Source organism: Thalia democratica, chromosome 2, assembly GCF_965202585.1.
Source record: "Thalia democratica chromosome 2, ktThaDemo2.hap1.1, whole genome shotgun sequence".
Lineage (NCBI taxonomy): Eukaryota > Metazoa > Chordata > Thaliacea > Salpida > Salpidae > Thalia > Thalia democratica.
Genome location: NC_139166.1, coordinates 47,191,567 through 47,213,833, shown reverse-complemented (window position 1 = coordinate 47,213,833; position 22,267 = coordinate 47,191,567). Strand labels below are relative to the sequence as shown.

At 25.1% G+C, this 22,267-nt stretch overlaps 1 protein-coding gene across 1 annotated transcript; it reads right to left on the bottom strand.

Moving 5' to 3' along the window:
* Window positions 1-1,912: 1,912 nt before the first annotated feature.
* LOC145829516 (nucleolar protein 6-like) lies at window positions 1,913-20,653 on the bottom strand. Its single transcript, XM_082937339.1, has 24 exons — window positions 20,514-20,653; window positions 20,288-20,404; window positions 19,826-20,008; window positions 19,319-19,490; window positions 18,712-18,852; window positions 16,055-16,239; window positions 15,757-15,895; window positions 15,350-15,510; window positions 14,202-14,314; window positions 13,261-13,462; window positions 12,775-12,900; window positions 12,461-12,621; window positions 12,188-12,303; window positions 9,942-10,066; window positions 8,902-9,025; window positions 8,637-8,821; window positions 8,174-8,337; window positions 7,342-7,494; window positions 4,916-5,013; window positions 4,124-4,301; window positions 3,916-3,994; window positions 3,470-3,667; window positions 3,155-3,256; window positions 1,913-2,329 (listed from the first exon to the last, which is right to left on the bottom strand). The coding sequence occupies exons 1-24, from the start codon at window positions 20,625-20,627 to the stop codon at window positions 2,198-2,200; spliced, it is 3,468 nt and encodes a 1,155-aa protein (XP_082793465.1). The 5' UTR covers window positions 20,628-20,653; the 3' UTR covers window positions 1,913-2,197.
* Window positions 20,654-22,267: the final 1,614 nt, after the last annotated feature.

The window sequence follows — 22,267 nt, the reverse complement described above, 5'->3', positions numbered from 1 at the left end:
ACGGTACATAAAATCGATAATTATTTCAATTTTAACTAAAGATTAAGCAAAGCAAATCAAGGTAGTTAGTAACAACAAACGATTTTTAATTAAGTTGTGCCGCTAAATAAAACTAGTGGTATTGTAGCAAGTGATACATACTTAAACCTTAAAATAAATTAAATAAGTCCTAGTAGTTATTTATTTAACCTCTTTTATGACTTTAAAACAGAACAAATTTACAGTAAACGACTAAGAATTTAGAAAAAAAAATCGTTTTTTCTTTTTGTTAAAAGTAATACAATAAATTTTTTTGTCGGTTTAAAAGTCGAATTACTTATTAAAAAAACTTAATGCATAATAATCCTTATGTTGGATAATAAGTGCTTTAAGTTGCATTTAAAAGTAAAATAAATTTTTTAACTTTTAAAAATCAGTGATTAGTACAAGTTTGCAATAAACTTTTAGTAAATATTGTCAACTAATTTTTAATTTTCATATGAGAAGTTTTTGTTTCGTAGCGTTGTACTTAAACAAGTAAATTAAAAATTGATTACATAATGCTAGGCATTATCTTTATCAAAAAAAAATTAGTTAAATTAGTCTTAATTTAAGCCTATTTTCTCTAGAAAAGTCAAACTTATATATAAAGAATCCTCCCGAATTAAAAAATAAACATAAAAAACATATAGGTTAAGCAAATTACTATATCATAATTTAAATGTAAATAAAATTAATAAGTTTTTCACTTATTTGCAAAGATATTTTATTTGATGTGCAAATTTTTTAGAACTTATTTTATACAAGCATAACCTTTTTTTAACTTTAACCACTAATTTAATTGTTAAAACAATAAACATGTTGTTTTTAGATTTAATAGCTCTGTATTTTTCTATTTGCTCTTAAATAAATAATTAAAAAATAAAAACAAATTGTACAGTAATCTTCCTTTATTGTACCAACATATGTTTATGTGTGTTAACGAATCAACACATATCAACTGGGTTGTTAATGGAAAGAAAACCATTTTGGAAAGAAAAACACAAAAATGGTTTTCTTTCCATTAACAACCCAGTTGAAGTGTGTTGATTCGTTAACACACAGAAACATATGTTGGTACAATAAAGGAAGATTACTGTACAATTTGTTTTTATTTATATTCCAGTGAAGTTACTTCACTAGGATCTTTTGTTAGCAAACGATTAAACCTATATTTTTGAACAGTTAGTTAAAAAAATATTAATTTGATTACAATACTATTTGAAAAAACGTCTACAATAAAAATATTAACATTTTAGTAACTTCATCAAAGATAACTACAATTTTCAAAATTATTTTTTTAATTAAATTTATATTGAGTAGTTTGAAAAAAACTTGACTTTTAAGTTATCAAATATTAATTTTTACTATTTGTAATAAATCAAGTTTAATGATTTTTTAAATCTTAAAAGTTTTATTGGTTAAAGCCTTTAAATACACACAGTTCTAGTAAAAAAAAATAATATTTTTATAAATACTAACTTAGTTTATTATTTTCAACAAGTTAGTTTTTATAAACTTATTAATACTAATAAACTCATTGATATTATTATGCAATAAAGAACTGTTTCAAAATTACTAATAATAGCAAGAAACATAACTTTAAATTTATCAAAATTAATATTCAAAAAACCTAAAAAGTTTCAAAACTAAAAAACATCAATAACTATAATTAACAAGTATAATATTTTTTTTTTTTTATTAAAAATATTATAATTCTTAACGTATAAAATATATATAAAAAACCACAAATTTAGAGTATACAAACTTTTATTTTTTAACAAATACATCTAATAATATGACCTAAAATGTTAAATTCAATCTATTTAATAATTCACTAACAATAGTTTTTACTTTAAATAAGTAAAAATATCTGAAATCAAGATTAGGTATCTTTAAAAGGCTAAATTTCATAAAAAGGCTTAGAAAGTTCACGGCAAATCTAACAATATAAACACTCATCAGGATGTTCTTCGCTTTTTTTAAGTGGCCGTTATACTGAAAACTTGTTTTTTTTAATGTATTAACTAACATAAAATCTAAAATGGTATAAACTAATATTACATGGTAGCATTATGTTTAAAAACCTTTAAAATTGTGATAAAAACAAATAGACATAGCTAAATATTAAATCATTTAAAACCATTGTAGTAGTTTTCATACACAATCATCAAAAATATTACGTGGACTTGTAAATAACTTTTGTTACAAGAGCATTACCAAACAATACGAACATTTTTATAATTTTATCAACACACAAACGACTCTTTCCTTCTGAGTCCGGCTTTTCCATGAACGATTCACAGCCTTTCTGTAAATTATATGATTGTAAATTATTTTTTATTATACAATTTTTGTAGAATTCGTATAACTTAACCAAAGTTTAAAGAATAAAAGTAAGTATGCCATTAATATTTTGTAATATTAAATATAGGGTTGCCACTGGTTTTTGAAAAATTTCTTCCAGATTTTTGAAAGTACACGTTTTTGGGTCTATTTTTAGCTTAAATAAGTAGCAAAAAACATTGAAAAGATGCTGTAAAGCTACTTTATATGTGTTTTTAATAAAAAAATTGGTGATGACAAAAATTTTTATGTTTTTGACACATTTTCCGTGTCAAATCAAAATTTTACTTCATAACAAGTCGAATTGTTTAAAATTCCAGTTTGTTAGTGATTTTTATTCAAAACTACAGGTTTTACTAGTTTTTAGTTCGAATTTTCTCAAATTCAAGGTTTTTTAGCCTAAATTGTCAAACAACAAGTTTTTCCTTGACTCCAATTTTTGTGGCAACCCTGTATATAGTAAACACGATGAAACTTTATTTTAAAACTTCGAACTATTCAAAACACTTTCAAAAAATTTTTAAAAAAATAACAGCAGTTTATTTGCTTTCACTTTTATAGTTTATACTATTGATGTCATATTGGTATACATATAAAACAGTCAAGTTATTACCTAACTGTTAATAGTTTAAACATATAATCCAAATTTCAAAAAAACAACAGTGATAATATCATACATACCTTTGTTAATTATAACATATAAAATAGAAATCTGTTTTTAAATTAAATTTATTTCCGGCTTTGTATTTAAACAAATACATCATAATAAACTACAAGGAACAAAACAAACTCTGAAAGTAACTTTATTTTTACATTCCGGCTTCCAAATCACTCCTACTTCATCACTTCCCATTTTGTTATAGAAGAAGAACGCAAACTCTCCAAATTTGTTCTATGATAAAAAACTATTTATTGAAATTAATAAAAACTACTAAAATTATAAAAAATATTTAAATGGCATTACAAATTTTGAAGGCTACCAAGAATTTCACACTTATAACATTCATAATTTAAAACATATATGTTTCAAAAAAAAAATACATGCATAAAGTGAAAGTATTTACACTTTTACTGAAATTAACAACCGTGTTGTAAAAACTGTTACCTGTAGATTTTGCACGTACGACATTACTTCGTCATCTCCAACGATAGGAAAAGCTTTTAAGTCACCAGAGCCACGATACGACAAATCACAAGGCTGGGCATCAGCATTGGAAGATTCATAAATCCTGGGTATGCGGTCCTTGTTGAGCTTGATCACGACGTTGTACATTTTATTCGAGCTATCGGGTGTGAACACCGGCTGTTTTGTTGGTGAATTAATGTGGCAGTCGTTTCAAAATTTTTAGTTACCATTACATGTAAGAAGTAATTTTAAGCCTCTAATAATTAAAAAAAAATATAGTTATTAAGCGAGTAAGGTTTTCAAGTATAAAAATTAAATTTTATAGATAATATTTTTACAATAAAATCTTGAAAATTTAAATCTTTAATGTTAGACTATACAAAAAAAAGTAAAAACTGGAACAATTAATAATTAAACAAACCAACTTTGTAAGCTGTTGGGTAGCACTCAACATAAGGGTCCATAACAACTGCACTTAGTTTTCCGAGTGACCGTCCAGCTAATCTACCATAAAAAAGATAAAAACATTTAGAAAATATAAACAAAGTCATTCATTATCAAGTAGGGTTTAAACCGTAAAAAAAGAAATAATAACTTTTAATGTTTCATAAAATACGGATAACTAATATAAACTTTTTAATCAGACAAAGAACATCCTTGTGCAAATGCGGTTGATCGTCAGTGAAGTTGTTTGTTTTCACCTCCTGCACCAGTTCAGATTCCTGAGAAGTCGGATGAGTTACCAAACGCATTGCTGGATAATTGCTCCGCTCCTTTTGAAATTTCGCTGCTATTTTGTTCTTTTGAGTATCTGAAAGATGAAAACTTTTGTTTAAAATTGAAATTTTTATAAAGTTTGACTCATATATTTGCTTGTAAAGTTATACAATGTAATATGTAATATATGATAATTTGATCAAGTAGGGATCATGAGACTTAATTGATAAATAGTTTCAATAAATGATTATAAGTGTTAATCTTAAAACGTAATGGATAAATTCTTTTTCACTAAATAAAATAAATAGAAAAACATACAATTAAACAGAGATAAACTTTTTAAAGTCTTAAGGCTAAAGCTTTAAGTAATGTATTAGTTCAATCTATAAAAATAATAATTTAATTAAAATTAATGACTTTTTAATATATTAAAGGACTTATTTTTCAAAAACAATAAGTATAAATAAAATTTCGAACAAATTATTTATGTCAAAAGCCTTAAAATATGCTTATTGATACCACTTTATTATACTCATACAACACTTTTTAATAATAAAAATCATTTTAACTTTTTTGTAAAAACTTTTCATTAAATATTCGTGTTTGCATAAATTTTATTCTTCAGCAGTCAAACTACAAAACTTAAAAAAAAACACATTTCTGAAATTTCATACAAACATACTTTATAAAAATAATTTATTTTCAAACCTTTAAGATCTCCTTGGAAGTCTAGTATCATTGATTCATTTTCGAAATCAAATGTCTTTAACAAAAACAAAAACCGTTCAAAAGCTTTCTCGGAATGTCTAAAATCAATTTTAAAATATATTGGAAAAAAATACTTTATATAAATAAATAAAAACTTGACTTGGTATTAATTTTTACAAAAAGATAAATTTTAAACCGTTTTTTATTTTTTCCAGTGTCCAAGAAAATGAGAACTTCTTTGTTCGGACAGTAAATAATAATCTTTTATAAGTATAACAAAATTATTGTAAAAAATACAATATTGCTTCTACTGTATTAAAAATGAACAAATAACAAGCTTTCAATTCACTAGTACTTTCGTTTATTAAAACATTATCAAGCGATAAACGGCTGAAATTATAGAAACACAATTAATAGTAACTAATTTATAAAGAAAACAATAAAATTTAAAACTTAAACTTTTAGGCTATACAAATTTATAAATATTTTTATTACCAAACAAATAATTATCAAACAAAGTTTTTTAAACTAAGATTCTACTAAGTAACAACTTATAAATGCATACAAGTAAACAAGCCAAACACAGTGTACAAAAATGTTCTTTTCCTAAAAATCCTAAAATACCAAGTTCTAAAATATTAAATCTTCATAAATTGTTTTATTTAAGTTAATTTTTGCATTTAAACTTTTTATCCATAATACAATTCAGAGAATGCTACTTCAAACAAAAGAAAGGTGTAATTACCGGGGACAACAATTCAGTTGCAATTGCTAATATCACATTACATTTCATCATGTTAAATTAAAGAATACAAATAAAGTATTTCTAATTAAAAGATTCATTGATGACATTGTATGTATATCAGAAAACAAAGAAATCGCCAAAGAGATAATCAAAAATTTAAATGACACATTTGAAAAATATAATCTTAAAATAACATCAAGTATAATGTCTGAAGAAAATACAACAATTCCTTTCTTAGACGTAGAACATGTACTTAATAATGATAGTGAAATCAAATCTTTTAAGACAAAAAGCTTTATAAAGGAGTCTGCAAAAAACGCCACATTTCTAAATGGTGGATCATACCATCCACAAAATGTTTTTAAAGGAATCATAACCGGAGAAATCAAACGCCTCAAAAGATTAAATGAAGACGAAAAAAAATTTAAGGAAAGTTTACTGAAACTAAAAAAGAAATGCATAAGATCCAATTTTAATCCCAAATTAGTCAAAAGCCAGTTTGAAAGAGTTAGTGAACTTAACTCCAGTGAGAGTTCAAATAAACTAAAAAAGCAAAAGTCTAAGAATATATACTGGTCATCTCAATTTAAAACTTTGTTAAGATTCACGAAAGAAAAAAAGAAACTATTCCCACTTGCAAAAACATCTTTCACAAAACCAAGTAGTATCGGTCAATTGCTGAATACATTTAGTTGTATAGCTAAAAAGGGAAGCAACGTACCTAACAATAAGAGCAAAAAATGCAAAAACGTGCATTATGCGGAAAATACAGTATTTATAAAGACATGATAGATGAGAATGGATATATAAAACAGTTGAAAACAGAATAATATACATAAAACCAAAATTAAACTGTAAAAGTTACGGAATATATTCTGCTCAGTGTACAAAATGCAAGGAAATTTATGTAGTCAGACTAAAAACAGTTTTAACGTAAGATGGAATGCACATAGAAACAACTGGAAAAAAATCGTAAGAAATTTTAACTTGGTTGGTAAAGGAGACGAATCTGCATTATTTAAACAGTACTTTGAGAATCATCATAATGATATTGAGAATATAGGATTAGACAATGCCTACAAAATAATGTTTTTAGAACAACCAGAATTTAAAAATTTAGACTACAAAGAAAGTTTATGGATAAAAAGTTTAAATGCAAAAATTAACTTAAATAAAACAATTTATGAAGATTTAATATTTTAGAACTTGGTATTTTAGGATTTTTAGGAAAAGAACATTTTTGTACACTGTGTTTGGCTTGTTTACTTGTATGCATTTATGAGTTGTTACTTAGTAGAATCTTAGTTTAAAAAACTTCGTTTGATAATTATTTGTTTGGTAATAAAAATATTTATAAATTTGTATAGCCTAAAAGTTTAAGTTTTAAATTTTATTGTTTTCTTTATAAATTAGTTACTATTAATTGTGTTTTTATAATTTCAGCCGTTTATCGCTTGATAATGTTTTAATAAACGCAAGTACTAGTGAATTGAAAGCGTGTTATTTGTATTTTTAAGACAGTAGAAGAAATATTGTATTTTTTACAATAATTTTGTTATACATTTTACAAAAAGTTTATAAACTTTAATTTCAAAACTAATGTGTATGTTCAAAAAAACTATCGTTTTTAAATATGTATCTCTTTTTTCTCAAATATAAACTATGATAACCAAAAAATTACCTTGGCGCTTCGTAAGGCAGAGGGTTCAAAAACACATGAGCGACCAAAAGTTCAACCGCTTCCTCGCTTATGTGGTTGGACAGCTTGAAAGTGTTCATCCACAGTTTAGCCAACCTGCAGCTTCTTCCAAAGCACTCGAACTTTCCTTGCAATCTGTAATTTAGTTCATCAAATGCATTTATCTACACTGTGCCACACTTTTTAGCTTTTAATAGCTTTATGTTTACTTTTTTTGAGTGTCATACTTGTACTATGAAGATAGTTTCTTTTTTTTTAAAGTTTTATAGTCTTGAGAACAAAATTACTTCAGCACTAAAATGAAAAACATTCGAGTAAATAGCAAGAAAAAAACTTTACCCGACCAAATGCTAAATTTTCAACCTTCTTTGATTTTAACAAACATATTTTAGATTTGAAAACATATATACTAAGAAAATTAATAAAAAAATATTTACAAAACATTTAATTTCTGACTTAAAAAGAAACTTCAAACTACATTTTTTCTTTAAATCAATTTTTACAAAATGCATTTAAAAATATCCTCCTTTTAAAAAAGTCTACCCTATACAGTTTTTTTTTAACAATATAACTTATTTTATACAAGATCAGTATGGTACAATTTTAAAAAACTATTAAAAGGTCTAAAAATAACACATATAGCTTAAATTTAACAAAACTTGCATAAAAATTACAGTTAAACTTGTCAGCTGGATAAAGCTTAGCACATCATAAACTACTCGAACATTTAAAAGAGCTTTGCGTGCAAAACCATAAAGATATCCGTCTTAAAAAAAATAAGCATAAGTATAAATTGTAAGCATATTCAACTAACCCTTTGAGCTGACTTGCAATGTGTCTATTATGATTGACCCTGTATTCAAGCTTATAAGATTGTGGTGTTCCTTTATTAATTATCTTACCGTTTGGTTCCTTGTGAGTTCTCAAAACTTTTTGCTCTTGTCGGCAAGCTATTTCTATTCGAAAAGCAAACCCATCCTATAATATAACTAATAGAGTTCAAACATGCTACATTTAAAATTAGTTAAAATATCTAAATAATTTAAAACATAACAATTACTATGTTCTTTAAAAATATTTATAAAAAAACAAAGCTCAATTAACTAAATTTATTCAAGTTTAAACTGTAGTAATTAGTATATTTAAAATAAACTCTTGAATAATTATATAAAACTACTTTATAAATTTTTTGTTTGAATTTCGCTTACTTAATTTATTAGTAAATTTAAAAAAACCGACTATTTTATTAAATCTCGAAGTTTTAAAGAAAGATTTACTTTTATAATTTCCATCGTGTTTATGTCAGCTCGCTTGTTTTCGTTGTTGTGATTTTTTACAAAGCACTTGTACCCAGACTTGTTGTTTAATTGGTTTCTTATGTCACGATAGAACAACGTTTTAATGCTGTTTATTGCTTCTACAGTGTCAGGCCACCTGCTTGAGCCTTCTATATCGCATATAACTGTTCGTAAAATATTTTTTATTAGATGTTGAAAGAAAACAAAACAAAAAATAAATTAGGTTTAAAAAAAAAAAGTTTACCATCTATTGGATGAATATATGTGCTGCATTTTTCTTTTGAACTTTTAACTTGAGTGTTTACGTCATAACCAAAATCTTTAGTACTTTCGGGGGTTGCAAATTTGATAATGCTTGGTGGATATACCTGTAATTCATTATTTTTTAAGCAAAAATAGTCTTAAAATAAATTGAAGTTAACGAAAATATTAACAAAATTTGAAGTTTTTCATTACATAAAAAACGGGATAAAAAGTTTAATGTAATATTTAGCATGGAAATACATAACAGAAAAAAATTCACATCTATTGAATCAGTATTAAGTTACAATGAATAAGTAGCTTGTAATTTTGTTTTTGTTTCAAGTTATGAAAACAATTATCGTAGTACAGTACTTTAATAAACTAATTAATCTTGCAGCAAATTAAGTATAGACGGTTGTCTTTAGAAGTTCTCTAGTTTTCACTGTATGAAGGATAAAACTTAACTCACATATGATTATAGAACATAGTATAACTACAAACTTTAAAATACTTATTTAAACTACCTATTTTTCTAGCAAATTAATATATGTAAGTAAAAATTGGTTTATAATATAACTGTAGTTGATTTATTTTCAGGCCAGCTTTAGTATTTAAGGTATTAAAGCTCTACAATTAAAGAAAAAAGTCTTACTTTAAGTTTAATTAACAGCTATACATTAGATTAGAACGAGGGTCGGCAAACTGTAGCCTACAATGTATTTTTTAGTTTACAATATTCTTTTAAATTAATAAAAAAGAACTTCTTTAAGGTAAAAGCTAGAATTTAAGCTCTTAATTTAACAACTAGTAATTACTAGTGCCTTAGTATTGCATATATATTATTACATTTTTAGTCATAAAAATGATTTCTTTATTGATTACTACAGTTAATTTAAACTACTGCAGCCCGCAGAAGACATTTTTCAATATAATTTGAGGCCCGCGACCATTTTTTCCTAGGTAAATTTGCACACTTATTTCCATAAAAAGGCTGCCGACCTCTGCATTAGGATAACAAAAAATAATTTAAACATAACAAACTTGAGTGTGTCTCAACGAAGAAGAAACTCCGTGCACTCCATTAATGCTCAGGCTAAGATCAACTTGGCGAATAGCTCTCTCTACTTCTTGAAAGGCATTCTGTAACCTTCTGTTTACTTCCTCTCCTTTGTAGAAAAAACATAATCACAAATTATATTCTCATCGCTTGTAAACAATGTCAAAACTTTAAAACTATTTAAGCTTTTTTTGTCATTTCAGTCCTGATATCTCGATCTACTAGAATTTGATTTTAAGCAGATCCGTAATTAATGTTTCTTTAAATATAGCATTATTAAACTTTATACTTTTCTGTCTTTAGTTCACAATACAAAGATTCGTGAAGATTTAAGTATAGAAAACCATAGCATTTATAAGTGCAAAAGAAATAAAACTTTATCTTGGCAACTCTGGCGTTCAATTAAATAAGTTTATCAAGTAAATATAATATATTCCAAATTTGTTAAAATTAATTTACATAATCTTGAATTAAATATCGCATTGTACTAAAACATAACCTCTTGATTAATACCCAACTTACTTTTTCTTATTGTTAATCTTTCTTTTTTTTTATGAGAAACATTTATTTTCATGACATTTGTTAGATATAATATAAACTAAGTACTAATTTAAATAATACATGTTGTTTTGCTAAAAGATAACAATTCTAAGTGCTTTATTTTAATCTAAGTCGCTGCTAAAATAGTTTTGTGTTATAAAAATTAGAGCAGTATTATTAAGCAGGCAATCAACCACAATTCATACTATAACAATTTAAATTAAACACTTTGAGCAAAAAAAAGGGAAATATATACTAAATAGCAGGGGCGTAGCGTGGGGAGGGACACTGGCGCATGCGTGCCACCCAAAAAAGAAAAGAAGTAAAAAAAAAGAATGTGATATCTTTATCCTTTGTTGTTTATTTTTTCTGCTTAGTTTGCTTTTTTTCAACTATGTTTTTTAAGTATTCGAAAAAGTTAAACGAAATTCTGAATTCAACTAGTGAAAAGTTAGAGAAATTACCCAATATACTGATTCGGTGCGCAAGCGAAAGTGCGCACCGATGTTGATGAAAAACTCCGTAAGGAAAGATTTTTTAACTTCATTAACTTCATAAGAATTTAGACTCAAAAAGTACGCAACTAATTAGTGCACCGCAGTAGTATAACCTTATGATAAATTTTTCTACAAAAAGTTCACAAAAATACGTCACGCTTAAAGGAATATTAAACAATTTTACAAGTTTTTTTTATGCTAGAATAAATTTAAAAACTTCTGCTAGTTTTCTGATCTTTATTTTTGTAAAAATACAAGAAAAAGCGCGTCGGCCAATGAGAAATAAACTTTGTTTGTGTTTTTTATTTTAAACAAATACAATCAGATGAATTAAATTTTAAAAGTATACTTTTAACTATTTTACAAAGTTGTAATAAATTGTAATAACAGTTATAAAGCTGGTCTATTTTAACATCTGTGTAACTTTACTTAACTTATGTGCATTGAGGTGTTGTTATTACTGTTGTATTGTATATTAAAGAGATTGATATTTTTTTCGTAAATAAAACAGATACTTTCGTTTTATTGAATATATTCATTTTTAAAGATATAAAGTTTACTGTAATTAGTAAAAACTATTTTTATTTAGTAAGTTTTCATTTGAGTAAGTATAAGTAATTCTAATAGAATTTATGTTTTGTTTTAGTTGTTTAGTTTTGTAGTATATAAGTATTTTTTAAAACAGTTACTTCAAACTTATTTTACTTAATGAACTTATTTCAAATATATTACTTATAGAAAGACCTTTTGTAGCTAATTAAAAAAGTTTTAATTTAGGTTCTTTTATTTGAGAAAAACATTTGCGCACCCCTGACCAAAATACCACGCTACGCCACTGCTAAATAGTATACATCAAATTTTCTATAAACCTTTTTTAAGTTCTGCAAATTAGTCTGCATAAAAGCTTGTTTGCAATAAATATATAAAGTATCTTATTCAATATGCTTATTATCGAACAAACTAAAACGTAAAGTTTTAAATAATTGGTTTTAATTAAGTAAAAATAATACTACACTTAGGTTATCCAGTTTAAAAAAGTGCCACTTTTATGTCTAATTTAACCTTCACAACATAGCAATATATGACAAGTACGTGTTTTCAAACATTAAACACAATATAGACACATGTTGTTGCAAACAAAACAAAACTGTATCTATCATACACCAAAAGTAAATTGAAAAAATTGTACTTACCAGTTCCTTCATAACCAATCTTGGCTCCATCAGCAGAGATCCTTGGAGGTAATTTCAAGTGTTCTTCAAGAAAATCAGAAGGGAATTTCAATGACGATATTGTTAAATTGCAATGTCTGCAAATATAAATTTTCGTTTTCATTTGAGTAATAAGAAATTAAAAAGCTTTACCAAAAAATATTTAATGGTTTTAAAAAGTATAGAAACTTAGTTAGAATTTCAAACTAAGTATTTTTCATTAACTTAAGATATTAGATCATAGTTTAAAAACACCTTTTCAGAAGATACTTGCAAATTTCAGGAATAATTTGTCTTTTCTGCTGTTCATTTGTGCATCTTGATCTCCAACTTACCATTTCAACAACATCTCCAATATTTTCATTATCTTGTCTACATTCAGACTTTTCACCCCAAAACTTACGAAACTGCTTTGCCTGAAAAGTAAAACATATTTTTTTAAACGATTTTAGATTTTCAAATACTAGTATGAATATATTAAATATATTTACGTGAAACTACATTTAATCTGTAAAATAAAAATTTAGTTGAAGACTTTTACTAATAAATAGTATAAAGTATAGGCTTACTTGAGGTAAGTTAGCAATAGGACCTTTATCCAACGTCCTGTTATACTCTTCTGTGTTGAATTTAAATCCAAATGAGATGGGTTCTATTACCTGGTTCCATTTAGGAGCTGGCTCATCAATGTTCCACTGTTTTGTTATTAGTTTACTAAATTTAATTAACTGTCAGCTAAATTTAATTAACTGTCAGCTAAATTTTTAACACATTTTTAGTATATTCATTTAAGATTTTCTTTTAAATACAAAAAAAAATTGTGCTTTACAACATTAAAAGTCGCTTTACACACTATCTATTAATACTTTATATTGCAAGCAGTTTAAAAGACAATAAAATTTATAACAAATTGATGAAATTTGTATTTACAATTAATTATGACATGAGAACTCTCAATAAAAACTATACAACATAAAGTAACGATTAATCAAATTATTAATTCTTTTAAGAGACTAAAATAAATGAGATAAAGAAGCTGAAAACTAATGACGTACTCTAGCGTATTTAGGATACTTGACTCCATATTCACGGACGCGGTCGGTGAGTCCTTTTTTAAGAACTTCTAACATGATTTTTGTTCCACATGTTAGACAATTTCCTCCGAGGTCCATCAATTTTCCTTTTACTGGGGAGTTCAGCTCGTCACTCAACTCGGACTTTTTACAAACTTTGCGATAGTTGTTTGTGTTTGGAATACTGTTGTGTACGAAAATACCATTGTTAGAAAGTTAAACTTAAAACTATTTAACTTCCTAATTTGATAACGTAGTTTTAATTTAATTAAGCATTTTAAAACAATATGCAACTTTTCAATAATGAAAGCATTTTATTGATAGAAAACAATTAAAATACAAATCATGCGAATCTGTAATTTACTATAAATTTTGAATCTTAACTAACTTTCAACAAAAGAAAACTAAAAAAAATTAAATTCAGATTTGTTATAGATAGAAACAACTCAACTACCATCAAATACTTTTAGGTTATTTACTTAGGGTTTCTATAGGTTTTTTGAACAAAAAAATCTAAAGTTTCTTAATTTTTTCATTTTTTGAAAGTATAAGTTTTTTGTTCAATTTAGTACAAAATTACATTTAAGGTAAAAACTGTCTTAAATTTTATAAAAAAATTGAAAAGATACTGTGATGTTACTATGATTATTTGTAATTTAATCTTCTTTAAGTAGAAGCATATTTTACCAAAAGTCTAAAATAATTGAAAAGTTTATGAATTGCTTTTAAATTAAACACTTTAAATGTTTGAGAAGATATTCACGGAATATTCATTAGTATTATTTTAAGTATGCTTTCATTTAGCTATTTGAAACAAGTTTATCACAAAGTAAAGCTATTTATAAAGTGTGCAAAACAATGCTGTGCATACTGCAAAATACAAATGTAATCGATTAACTATTTAATCAGAAACAATCACTAACTGTAAAATTTGATCGTACTTTTGCTCAAACAAAACTTTGGTCATAAATAGAGCATCGAAACCATTTTCTTTGTCTTGTAGAGCTTCCAAAGCTAGTCGTGATTCTTCTTTTATCTATATAAAGTTATAAAAATAGTGAAAGAAGTTTCACCTATAAAAAAAATTTAAACAGTTTTCATAAACTTGATATCAAGTTGTTTCGCAATTTAGTTGATAACGAAAACAAGCAAAACATTTGCAAGAAAAAAAAACATTTAAAATTAAAACTAATATTGCAAGTTTTCTAACTTAAATTGCATTCTACTTTCAAATACGACTATAGTAAACTAGATTACTTAACTAAATTTTTTTCAGACTAAAGGTGACATCATAAAATTTATACAAATTAATTTATAGTTACAAGTTAAACTTAAAATAAACAAACACTGAATACTATTTAAGAAAAACTTATGAAATTCATAGATAAAAATATTTTATGCAACGATTTGGAATTGGACTTAATTTCTAGAATTTATCATAGATGGAAATTAGTTGTAAAATATTCAGTATAACTTCTATTTAAAAAGTTACCACTACTACTTTTACTTTAAGACTTTTTTAGCAATTGAAATTTAAATAATCATGTCGTAGTACAATTATAAATATAAAGTAACACTTAACAAAAAAAAACATTTATTTATATAAAAACGTTTTCTTAATTTTATCATAGGCATATCTAGCAGTAACTACTAACTATAAAAAAAAATTTAAGTTGATTTGAAACTATTAGAATCGGTGCATCAAGTTCATTCATATAAATACTAAGGACTTTTTTTATGTTCTTTCATATATAAATAATATTACATTTTTAGCTATTATTCTTTATTAAAACAGTTTAAATACTAAAATGTTATGAAGACTCATTGGCAATTATTACCAAAAGGAGGTATTTAAACTTTTATTGCTCTATTACAGTGCAAACTTGAACTTTATATGCTAGGTATTACTATTTTATTATTTAGTGTACATTCTTAAAATAATTTTCAGTAATATATACTTATATAACACAAATAAAGTTATCAATTTTTACTAACATGTTATTACTAATTGAAAAGTTTTAACTTCTTAATGACTACACTAATGATTATTAACATAATCATAAAAACTTACCTTATAATAACTTTCAAGTGAAACAGAATGACATAAGTTAAAATTTCCACTAGGTCCAATAAACACAACAGGAAAATAGTTTTGGAAATTTTCTACAAGGTTTTCATCAACTGAATCTTCAGTTTTAAACGCAATTCCTTTTTTACTCCAATCACTATCGTCTTTAAATAATTTTTTGGTAAAAAAAATACTTAAAGCTGTTTAGCATACAAAAAATAAACAAAACAATTGAGGTGTTAATAAAACTTTAACATTTCAATGTTTTAATAAAATTTTAGAAAAAACTATAGAGCATTAAATTTTATACAGACAACCTAAACTTGTTTGTAATCTTAGTTTAAAACAAAAAGGATACTAAAAACTTCGTCTTAATTACTAAAATATTTTCAAATATAAAACCATCTCACTGAGAAAATTGAAGAAAATAGAAAGTATATTAATGCAGCTCATCCCATTTATGATTTTCCTCTCGTGAACCAAATAAGACAAAACCATGGCAACCATAAAACCATTAAACCCATGACATGAATATTCTTGTGAAGAATCCTAATATTTAAATAGCAAGTCATACCATAACAAATTTTAAATTTAAGTATAAACTTAACTATAAAGATAAAAATAATATCATTTATCTCAACACTTTTTTTTTATATAAAAAAAAATATTCTTTGGTTTTTACTATATGTACTAATTAATTGTGCCCACCACTCGGCCACTACGCTGGTAGAGCCACACTTTCAAAACTTTCAACGCTTGTCCGAGTTGTTTGAAATGGTAGGAAACAGCTTGCTTGTCAGTGAAAAAAGTCTCAAGATGAATGAGGTGCTTCTTCATCAACACATCGCTCATAACTGAGCTGTTATAAAGAGGCGTAGAAACCAGCTCGCAGTCTGTTAGAAGTAAAAAAAATTAAATTGAATTTCAACATAACTTGTATATATTAGGGTGCTTATTTTTTCAGCTCCTTTTGATTTTCCGGCTGGAAAAAATTTATGTTTTGGAAACATAATTAAAACACCCTGTGCTAAATTTTAGATAATTTTAAGTAACTTTTGTCTTGGCTAAAACCAATTTCTTTTGAAAACACCCTAGTGTAAAATGTATGGGATCCAAAAAATACAACTTTCTAGTTTTAAGCTGAATTTTTTTTTTTACATGTAATGTTACCAATTATCACAAAAACACATTGTGAACAATTTAAAACGATTTAAGAAACTTTTATGGTGGCATTTCCTAATTTATTGTAATTTTTATCACTTTTTGTAAGATTTCTTTAACTTTCAATTTTTTTTTCAAAAAACAAAAAATACTACCATAAAACTTTCTTTAAATTGTTTTAAATTTTTCACAATGTGTTCGTGTGTTAGTTGGCCAAATTTTAAAAAAATTACATGTGGCTTAAAACCTTGGATTTTTATCACTTAAAACTCTAAGGTTGCATATTTTGGATCCCATACATTTCGCATTGGGGTGGTTTTTAGAATATCCATTTTAGCCAAGGTGATAGTTTGTTCAAACCATCTAAAAATTTTCAAAAGGTTTTTTAATGATATTTGTAAAACATAAAAAAAATTCCAGCTAGAAACTTAAAAGTGGCTGTAAAAATAAACACCTTAATTGTATATGCAGTACGTTAATAACTTGGTTTTTTATTTCATTTTATTAATTTAAACTTTATGCTTACATTTTTATTTGTATAAAAACTATAAAGGTCAGAAAAGCGATCAAGTTTTTTATTAAAGTAATATTAACTATCAAATGAAAGCTTAATTAAGTACTCATATAACAATATAACTTCAATTTTTAAAGATAGTCATTTACGTAAATAAAAACTTTTTGATAAAATCGTGGACAGCAAATTTTCTTTGTTAATTTTCTGTAAAAATTTAAGATTAACTGAAAATCTATTGTTTTATTTAAAGACCTCAGATTTTTAGTAAATGCTTAAGGCAACACTTCGAAATTTGGTCTAAATACATAATAACCTAAATAAATACTAAAAAATTAATATCTCATAAACAAATAATGAAAAAAGTTAATTTTTTTTTAGTTTTTAAGGAAAAAATCTAAAATTCATTAAATATATTAATATTTCTTTGTAATAAAAATTAGACTGAAGAACTTTAAAATTGTTTGAACAAAAGTTGTAGAAAGGTATAGAATTTCAATAAAATAGTTCTTTAATGCCATTTTAGTTTGCGCCTTAAAACCTATGAAAATGTTAAAACTAAGATGCTTATATCTTAAAAGTGTTTTAAAAGTGTAAAAAGCAACTGGTAGCTTAGATATTGTCGTAAAACATTTATATTATAAAACATTTATAACCACATATGGTCCTTATTTTTTATTAATTGATTGTACTGCAATTACAAAGAAAAAACCTAATTAATGTTTATATCTATAAACATAAAACCTACATTTGGTAATCCAAAACAGTTACAAAGCTAAATAAAACTAATTTGCTAATATTGTGTTAAATTCAAATGTTTTTTTAAACTTTTTGTAGTTTAAAAAATTACCAAGACTTTACGATTGTAAAAGTAAAAAATCATTAAGGCCATAGGGGGGCCAAACATTTTTTTTTTACAAAAATTAACTTTGGCTTTATATGAAAGCTTTAAGTACAACTACAAGCCAGTTTTTATAGAATTCAAAAAATCAATTAACTTTTGAGATATTTAATTATTTGTAATAATTTTCCGATATAAACGTATGGACCGCAAACTTTTCAGGGTCAATTTTCTTGGAAATTTTAAAACTCACTAAAAATCTATCTCCTCCTTCATTTTTCAATTAATCTTCTTCAAATTTTCAGGAAACGTTCCTTATAATAAAAGAAAAAAAAAATATTTTAGAATTTTAGTAATTAAAAAAAAATGTTATCACACAAATTAAAAAAAAAGTGTTTTTTTATCAACAAAAATATATTTTTACACTTTTTTTTTAAATTCCAAAGTAACGTTTTTTTTTTATTGTATAAAGATTAGACTATGAAAGTTTTAAGAAGTTTGCTTGAAAAATGTAGGAGAAGATAGATTTTAAATGAAATAATCTTTTTTCGCTGTTTTAATTTTTACCTTCCCATAGGGAACCTATTATGCTGTCCGACTTTGACTGGTCATATCTCAAAAAATAATTCAAATTTTTTAAAACGATAAAAAGCATCTTTAAGCTTAGAAAAAACTCTATAAAATAAGATCAACTTGTAAAAAACATGGTTTACCCCCCCTATGGCCATAAAGCTATTTACTCTAACTTTATCTTGTGCAACTTTTATTTATAAAAACATATACTATTAAAAAATAAAATAAAGACGGTTTAAACTACAAGTCCAGTAAAACTTGTAAAATCTTCTTTTTTACCTGGATTTTCTTTGTTTGGAGTAAACCATACTTCTCTTAAGTTACTAGCAGAAGGAATAAATCTTTTAGATGTAGCTTTGAACGTTTTTGATTCTTCTGGAATACAATGGATGAGAACTTCAAACTTGTTCTTGAGTTTGTCTGAAATTATAAAGAATTCAGTTACAAAAAATAGTTTTAATATTTAATAAACGCTTTTTTACACCATCATTTCTATATTATAGAAAAACTCCAAAGCTTTAGGAAATATTTTGCAGTTTTTAATAACAAATTTTAAACAAAAATACATATTTAGTTTATAAAAACTTTAATTTAAAAAAAATTATTAAAAGCAATTTTATTTTTTTCAAACCATTGATAATTTAATTTGCATGAAATTTAATTAGTTGACAATAAATTCCAATTAAAGTAATTTAATGCAATTTTAAATTGTAGGGTTATATATTTCAAATTTGTTTTGAAGTTATATTTTATATATAAACCTTAAGTTATTACTATACATAAAAGTTGAATTTCTAAACATTTGGTTTTATTACACTTTTTATAACAAATTTAGTACATTTAATGTTAATTAACTAGTTACTTCTATAGAATGTATCTTATTTACCTGTTGGACGAACATATATGACTGGCTTAAAAAGATCGTACTGAAAATAACCAAATTGTATTTGGTACTTTCCTTTGCATTCACATTGAATCCACTTAGCTATAAAAGCTAAGTACAATGCTCTTTTTCTTAAGTATCTTTGATTTAAGTAGTCTTTATCTTGCATGCACTCCTTTAAAATTATTTTGATATGTCAAAAAACTATAGCATCAATCTAATTTTAAACAGTTTTGTTCAAAGGTTGGCAAACTGCGGCCAGCAAAGTGTAAAATTATAGCCCACAAGTATGTTTTTAGATTAAATAGGATTAGGCCAATGAAAAGTAAACTGCAGCTTGCAAAATGTCAAATGCAGTCCTCAAATATTAAATTTCAAAATTTGGGATGCAACCACCAAATGCCTGCCAACCTCTGGTTTAGAAGTGATAACTTCATTCAATACTATTTAATAGAATAGTTAAGTTATAACAAAAAAATTAATTAACTTAATCATAAAAAGCTAACTAACTTGAGGCATTACTACCATAAAGTCAACTTTACAAATTGGACTTTTTAGACAGCTATCTAATTGAAAACTACCACCAATATTTATATTTTTGGGTGGAAAAAAGCTGAAGTTTCCTTTAACTTCAAGTGGCTCAAGATCAAATGGAATTTTAGCTTGCCCCTCAACCATGGAAGAATCATTTAACTGAAAAATAGTTAACTAAAATACTTATACACACAATTTATTTAAGCTTTAACTTTAAGAAAAACCCAATAACTTTAGCTTAAATCAATTATTAAACAAGATTATAAGTTACTCATATTATAAATTAAGATAAATGTATATTTATAGCCTAATGTGTCTAAATATAAATTTGTACAAAAGAGATATTTAAAATTTTACTAAAATTTATTCATCTTTTTTATACTGAGAAAGCAATAATTGATGTAAAGATTAGTTTAATAATAAACTTTCAAAACGAACTTGTCTTGTTTTGCTCTTTGGTATTTTCAAAATAAGAGTGTGCAGACTTTGAAGATGAACTTTTATCTCATTTTTACGCTTATTGCTTAGTGATAAATCTTCTACAAGTTTGTCAATCTGCGAATAATAGTGAAACATATTAATTTAACTACATAAATAACTTCATTAGTAGCTAGATTGAAAAGATGAAATTAAAATCATTTATGGAATTTAAAATATGACTAACTGCTAGCTGATGATTTCCAAAGCGTTGAACATCTTGCAGCAATAACATTTCTTCATTAGTAGGAACTTTAAATTCCACTTTTGCTTTTTTTGTAGGAGGTTGATTAGTAACCATGTTGCTTTATAAAACTTCTATATTACTAAGCAAAATTATAATAAAAACCAACTTCTCTAAAAAACATGATTTAAAAAAAAATTGTAGAAAAATAGTATTGACTTGCAAAACTATAACTGAAAAATTTATTAATAAAATTTTTAGAATATCTTAAGTGCTTAGACCACTGTAAGAATTTTTAAAACAGTTATATATTTTACTTACACTAGCTTTACAAAAGATTGTTTTAAATAGAAATAAACTTTTTCATATTATAAAAATTCTAACAGCATTTCCTGGATTTTATATACTTATATTTTATTTTAAATTCTAAAACACTATAAGTGTGAATTCTAAAAACATATAACATACAAACATTAAGAAGAAAACCTTTATGATTCTGAAACTTACAGAAAACATGTCAAAAGATACATTATATGTTAAAAGGTAGTGTTTACCATTGTTAAATACCATATTCAGAAATAATTATTGATTTGCATAAATTATGCCACTAAGAAACAATTTGAATCAGGGTTTAAAAAAGTATTTCATTCTAATAGGTCAGTGGGCCATATGGAGTAAATGGGCACAAGAGGGCAAGATTTCAACTTGGTGAGTTTTTTTTTTTTTAGTATCAAAAACTAAGCTCACCAATCTTTTTTTTAAGGTAAAATATACAAAAGATACAGGCTTCCCTTTTAAACTCTAGAGAAATCCATGGAAAAAAAGCAAAACTCTAGGGAAAATTATCAAAAAATATAATCTGTTAGATGGTGTTAAAAAACAACTATACTAAGCAAACTATTCATACCCATATTTTACTTTATTTTAACATTAATTCATACATAAAAACTGCTGTACTTTTGTTATCAGAGTTTTTAACTTTACTTTAATAGATTAGAGTTTGATTAGTTAGTCTTTATGTCTATCTTATATAATTTATAGCTTATAATTAAAACTATTTGCTATAGAAAATATGAATAGTTATCGGGTAAATCATTAGAATAGTTAAGATATAAGAGGCTTTTTGAAGTTTTTGAAAGGATAATTTATTTTTAAGCAAATTATAAAAAAAAAATTTTAATTTTTTTTTCTGAAGATAAATATAGCATATATATAGCATATATATTTACCAGGGTTTCCACTATTTGAGTCAAAAAACAACTATCCTGAGTAATCAAAACTGTCTTGAATTTTTATACATCCTTAAAATATACTTATATGAAGATTCAACAATTAAAGTATCAATTGAGATCTTTTTAAGATTGTGGGTAATTTAATGTAACCATAATAATTAAAATCATATACAATGATAGCAGTTTTCAATTTTATTAAACTAGTGAAGAGCTAGCCAAAAGGCTAAAATAATAAGCATTTTAAAACCAATAAGATTAAAATTGGTTATATAAAGTAACAAAATATTGAAACTAGATAAACTGAATCTCAGTCAGGATCTAAAAAAAAATTCTATATTTAGATTCAAAATATCTTAAAACTATCCTGAATTTTATATAAAAAACTTAAGTATTCTGAGTCAGCCTGCGATATAAAAAATATTCATAATATCCTGAATTATCCTGAGTGTGTGGAAACCTTGAAGTACACTGAAATCTGAAAAGTATTTAAAGTATTCAACTTTAGAAATAAGACTTTAAAAAATA